Raw genomic sequence first — 6891 nt, forward strand, 5'->3', positions numbered from 1 at the left:
ATTACCTTTAAGTTAGTATAAAATCTCCTTTTAATTGAATATTGGGAAGAGCTTTGGCCTAAGTTTGGTCTGCTGCTGGTTGCCTAGGTAACTGGGTTGAGGAGGTTAGATAAGCAATCACTCCATGTAAAATACTGGGTCTCAGCTGACTAGAAACCGACCACAGCCTAGTTGGGAAAAGGCTAGGCAGATGAATATAATAATCAGAAAATAAGCATAGATAAAATGTTGCTCGTCCCTATTTTCAGCAAATAACTAGGCCGCGAAGTAATGTGTATTTAGTGGTGTGTACAGTCGCGATCACTAACGCACCAATTCTTAAAGCAAACGACCGCTTTTTAATTGTACGGGTCACCGGCGCACGCGCCTCTTTTTATTGCGAAGCGCCATTAGATTGGCGACGCGACCGCTTCGAAAATCTTACAGAAATCTATCAATAGACTTTGCTTTACATATTATATTATCTTTATATGATTACTAGCTGTTGCCCGCGACTTCGTCTGCGTGGGCAATTTAGAATTGACAAAATACTATTTATGCCGTATAGGTGTATTCTTTTACATAACAGTATAATTAGGATTACTACTTAGCAGCAGTACGGGTTTATCAATCAAGGTGGTGTCGACGATGTGTAACTATTTATCTAAACAAAAGAAGTAAAGTTTGTGACGTTGTGGAAATCTCTGGATCTAGTCAACCGATTTGGAAAATTATTACGTAATTCTCACAGGAAACAAAGGTCTGACTAAGCTGTCATTTGTACATTTTCTTGGAGAGGCCTCTGTTCAGCAGTGGACTGCGATAGGCATCGCAGTAGTGCGTATCGCGGATAGTGGATGATGATGATGTACATTTTCTGCAGCAGCTGCAACAAATCAGGAGCCAGAAAGTCTGTCAAACAGTTTTACCTACCATGGATAACGTGGTGTCTAGTTCACTGCGTTGAAGAGATCAGATAGGCACTCCAAGTAAATATTGGTACTCAAACAGATTCGGTTTGACTGGAAGCCAACACCCACATAATTGGGGAATAGCTGGGTGGATGATGACTGAGTCATCAGGCAGGCGTATAGTTTCACTACTTGTATTTCGGGGATTTTCTGTGCACTCACTCACTATGTTATGTTGGAATTCCATCGAAATGTTCACGTGCATTAGTTCACGATCACGCAAAGTGTACGTCCGAGAGTGTGAGTCCAATTCTTGTGTTGGCACTTGAAGCCTGCAGTTCTTCCAAGATTTTCAGAATGTACGCTCGCAATTTGTCATTTCTTGGTGGAGCCAGCAGATCAGAAGAAATATAAGTGCTGTGTATACTGTGCGTCACTACTGCACACCGGTAAAATTTCGTCTTTATAAATAGCACAAACGTTCGCTCTCTTGCGGAGGACGTTTAAATACCATATTTTGTGAACAACAGTAATATTATTATCACCGAACCGCTTTCAAAGATCTGATGAGCGAACAGACCAGAACTGACTTGGTCACCTCGAGAAAATCAGAGCTCTATGAAGCGATCATTCGCTTTGGTTCCTACTGTTATTGTGGTTTCTGAAAATGTATTCAATTAACAAACGATTAATGTAATTCTTAGCAGGCCGGCTCTTTTGACTTGTCGAAAATAACGTTGGTTTTTGTGCAATGCACAAACGGAAATTCGATATATTACACATTCGATATTCACACTTCTACAGAATTGATGTAAAAAGGTTCGACAGCGGGCTGCAGTAGCGTAGTTAAACTAACTGAAACAATCTTAGTGATCCTACAATTAAGTTAGGGAAGCGGGTGTGCATGATGAACACTTAAGAGTTGATAAATACGTGATGAAGACGACCAAGTCCCCGCGACCAAAACTAATTCATTACTATTCTAATTTGTTCATGTACCACAAAACTCAAATAAAGGTGGAGAAAAGGATTACCAAGCTCCCGAAGGCCTGGGCATTTGCAACACGTTGCATGGCGTCCTGGAAAGATTCGTAATTCTCAGCCATCAGTTTGACTTGCTCATTAGAGAATGCAGTCTTCTGTCAGCGAAAATGTGATTGCACTGGTCCCGCTATGGGTGCAGCGTGAGGGAATGTCAGGCTTTGGCCCTGGTGGGCCTAACAGGGGTTTGCTGAATCTCCTTGAGCCGGAAGGTCGATGACCCACTCAAAACTAATCACCTACGGTGGCCGGGAGTCGTCTCTCAACATCCGGCTTTCGTGGTGTCTTACCGCAGTAGCTGGGATGAGAGGTGGGAATTTTCAGTCGCTCCGCCGCCTCATACTTTGTCATCCCATTTCTTCTAGCCTCAGACCATGGTTTAAACCAGGGCCGGATGCGATAGGTCGCACAGTCCACACAGTGGTGACACCCGGGCGCCACCTCCATGAGATCAGAGTTGGGAATGTATGTTTGCAAAAAAATAATAGTACATTTAGCGAAAACACGTTTGATAGCAATTCTGTTTTTGTAACTGAATGATATTCAATGATATTAACGTAGTTATATAAAAAGTGTTTTTTTAGACGCAGTCCGTGGGTCTGACTGTGACTGTTCGTAATCGTGAACGGTGTATTTGTGATCAAAAGTTGAAAGCAAGTATGTCTCTGATCTGCGACGCGTAATTTGTACGTTTTCAGGGGCAATAAGGCATTTTACGTGCGTATTGTATTAAATCGAGAAAGCTCTAATTTCTTTAATCTGCACTTTGTATCTGAGCTTGTTTCTAAAGCTACAGAAATTTACCTTAACTCACGCTTAGCAGCTCTTGCGAGGGACATATTTCTTCTAGGATCATTAAGCGTTACATATTTTGCACCACACAAAAAATATTTAAGGTCTACTTAATACTACTCATTCAACGTAAGTTGCTTTTAAGCTGCCACATTAATGGAAGATTAGCTAAAATAAAACCCCAGCTCAATTTGTTTATGAAAAAAATTATAAATTCACAACTCTATCTATGAATTTACGTCTAATAATTTTGACGTTAATATTGTTGACTTATTGTGACAGGTAGTCATTCCCATTGATGTTAATTGTAGAAGTGACACAATGTTTTCGCTCGTATTTTGCCTACATTCTTCATTACTCAAAAAGTATATTAATAAGGCCCTTCTATTTATATGTAAGTGAATTCAAAATAATGTAGGTAATATATTAAAACCAGGAACTTATTTTTAAGGATGTTTGAATATTAATGACAATGTTTTTTTGTATAATAATTAAATCTTAGACTTGCAATGCGCTTTCAGTGTTATGCATGTTTGTTATTGGATGAAATGAATGGATATCCATGTTTATGAGAGGTATAGCTTATTTGTCAGAACAACATATTATGTAGAGTTTTTAAGAATGTGGGGAAGTTCATAATTTCTTCGGGACGTGGGGGACGCTTCCCATAGGAACTACTGCCCGCACCGGGATAAACTATACCCTATGTTACTCGCAGATAATGTAGCTTTCTAATGGTGTGAGAATTATAAAAATGTCCCTGATGATGTGCTGATATTTATTGTAGTGTTTTACAGTGGCGAAATACACACGTCGTCATATTATTTTTTCTTGAAAGTAAGAACATACCATGACAAAGTGAAGTCTGTTTTCATTGATATTTTACCTACTACCAGTTTTATGGCACATCTGTTTCTGCATGATTTTCTTAATCAATAATTTTAAGATATTATTTCTTTAAATTCTGTTTTTGCTCAATTTACTTATAAAAGCGTTATTTTATATGTAAAGATTGATAATAGGCCGATAAACTTACAAAGTTCAACATTCAAATATGGGTCATTATTGCATCCGCTGTTACAGAAACGTTAACAGAAATTATCGTTCATTGCTCATCCCCTGTAGGTGATAGCGTGATAATATATATCCTATATGTTGAACCGGCCCCCAGGTAATATTCTTGCAAAATTTGATTTAAATCCCTGCAGTACTTTTCGAGTTCAGTGAGACCAAACATACAGACAAACAGACATACAGACAAACAGACAAAAATTCTAAAAACTATATTTTTGGGTTCAGAATCGATCATAGATCACCCCCCAAGTATTCTTTTAAAAAAATATTCAATGTACAGTTTTGACTTTCCTATCATTTTATTATATGTATAGATGATTTATTTACTGACACTGAAACTTGGAGGAATAACTTGATAGGAAGACAAAATTGTCTAAGGCAACTAGAATCAACTTTATTATACTTTTTGAAGTTCATAAGTAGAATCCCATATAAGTATTTTGCTTGTGCCAGTTTTTTGATTTAGGTAGTACCTACATAAAGTTCAAAATAGGGACATAATTACATATAGGTACCTACACGTTGCTGGAAAAAATCTTGACGCACAGACGGACGTAGGTCCAGAACCCTAAAAATAACACGCTTTCATTCCTTTAGACTTTTCTTATTATATGATGATATTCCTATGTATCCCTTGGCTTAATGACAGTCGCATGACTCATGGCTTCTTAAATTTCGCATTTATACACGACAGTTAATCTTTTCTTTAGAGGATTGTTTGGTAAGCATTGTACGGAACCCAGACTGCGAATGCCCGCCTCACACTGACTTTTTGTCAGGCAAAGGTTACGTAGGTCAGGCATGCGGTGTATATTTATCAAAATCGTTTATTTTCATATTTTTGCGGTAACCACCAAATATGATAAGTATTATGTGCCTATCCTAGCTCTACATATATAAATACGTGCCCCAGACTTGTAAATAATAGTATATTGGTGTTCTCGAGGTGTAAAACAGTAAGTATTCCTTTATTTTATTAATAAACTTACTTTGAGTAAACAATTAACTAAAGGCCTTTTACACAAATACACACTAAACAAAATATGAACTATTGCTTAAAATAATAATTCAATTGATTAAGTGCATCAAATTATGTAGTGTACCTGGGGAATCTACATCAAGTCAATTTCAATCTTAAATTTTCTTTTTTATATTTCTTTCAGACAAACATCAACATGTATTCCATTACCAACTGGAAGAATGCAAAGAAACCAAACTACAACACAAACGTGGATAAATTATTCCCGTACTCCGAGGTTCCTTACCTAGGAGAGTACAACTTGGTGAAAATACCAGTTTCCCTCAACAACCTGATTCAACATGTGGATTACTGGGGCGAGGGTAGAATTGTTTCCGAGGACGGTATCACTGGGTTTACGAACTGCTACAACGTCCATCATCAGTACCACGTGGTGAGCGGTGGCGCCGACCGGGACAGTAAGATACCGAACAGGATTCCCGTCGCCAGCTGCTCCGAGTGCGACACCAGCGCCTACATCAGAGACAACTCCGTCATCACCGTCACCGTCACGGACGCGTCACGCATCAACACCAGCTGTGCCAAGGATATCGCACGCATTGTCAACAATGATCTTGGCAAAGTAGTTGTGTATGGAAGTCAATCCAATTCAAGTGAGATACTAACTCTCGCTTTAGAATTAGAAAGAAAAGGACTTTACGCTTGTCCACAGGTCGATCTCCCCGAAGATCTTCAGGGCCTAAAGTTTGATAGCCATGTGGCTTTCCTAAATAAATTGGAAGCAAATAGTAGTTTATATAAAAACATCATCAATTCTAACTATGAAGGTGCCATCTCAATGACTCAGATGTTAGCCAACATGGAAAATGGACAGATCATTGATCAAGTAGTCACGAAGCTTATCAATGATGCTCCACGAACTGCCATGTCATACGCGTACAAGTTGTGGAACGGTGGAGCTCGCGATCTAGTTCGTAAACATTTCAGAAAATCATTTGCGTACATTCTTAATGAAGACCCTGTGACTATAGCCAACTTGAAATTTCACCAACCCTTGAAACTTGATATGGACACCGACTCCTACGGCGATAGACTAGTTTGGGGTGACAACGCCTGCGACTTATCCAGTGAGAGAGTGAGCTGGAAACTCATTCCTGTTTGGGACAACGACGGTGTCACCTTCAAGCTGTACAACATTGACTGCAACATGTATCTCAAATTGGACGTGAACGTGGACAATATAGGAGATAGGAAAGCCTGGGGCTCGAACAATTCCGACGAACTCAGACATAGATATTACTTAGAACCTGGATTTAAAAATGGTTCCCTCGTATTCCATATTGTAAACTGTGAATATAAACAAGGACTGAAAATGGCTGTGGCCGTGGATGAAATTGGAGACAGAGGCCTGTGGGGCCACGGTGGCAGCAGTATTGATGATAGCCGCTTGTGCTGGCTTATCAAACCATTTTCTGATCCTTCTGTTGATGAATCTGATTTATTATTTCGTCTTTAATGTTGCCAATCAGACAGAGTTCTAATTATATACGTGTAATTATTGTTCAAAATAAATTAACTACTATACAATTTAATTAAACGAATTTGAATATAAATAAATCTATTCTTTTGTATTCTAAATTATCATTTATACCAATTACATCTTTATATGTATAATGACATGATTTTTCTGCAGTTCCTCTGTCATCCTGAGAAGACGTCGCTAGTCTACACTGAATCTGTATCTTGAACCAATTAGAATTTTTTTTTATATAGGTATTCTTTCACTGTTGGAAAGCTAGAATAGAGTAACATAAGCTATATTTTGTTAGAGTAGGGGAAAAATTTCTCCCGGGACAGGGTAAAACCGCGGGAAAGATTAAAATATGGATTCACTATATCGTGAATAAAGTACTTGGGTACTTACATCTATGCATATTTACAATTATGTTTTATGCAAATGTGTAATATAGTAACAAACATTCTATCACTTTGACTACAAGATAATTATAACAAATAGTTGATAAAGATAAATGGCGAATGAATGGTCTTAGGCACGCGTCCTTCGAAGGGCGCCATAACAGACAATTGGCCTGAATGTGCTTCACCGAACCAATT

At 38.4% G+C, this 6891-nt stretch overlaps 1 protein-coding gene across 1 annotated transcript; it reads left to right on the forward strand.

The window, feature by feature from the left end:
* The first annotated feature begins 4706 nt into the window (after positions 1-4706).
* Positions 4707-6404, forward strand: LOC110375346 (microvitellogenin). The gene is made up of 2 exons (XM_021333422.3): positions 4707-4753; positions 4961-6404. Exon 2 carries the CDS (start codon positions 4973-4975, stop codon positions 6290-6292), a length of 1320 nt encoding a protein of 439 aa, XP_021189097.3. The 5' UTR covers positions 4707-4753; positions 4961-4972; the 3' UTR covers positions 6293-6404.
* Positions 6405-6891: the final 487 nt, after the last annotated feature.

Source organism: Helicoverpa armigera, chromosome 14 (assembly GCF_030705265.1).
Source record: "Helicoverpa armigera isolate CAAS_96S chromosome 14, ASM3070526v1, whole genome shotgun sequence".
Classification (NCBI taxonomy): domain Eukaryota; kingdom Metazoa; phylum Arthropoda; class Insecta; order Lepidoptera; family Noctuidae; genus Helicoverpa; species Helicoverpa armigera.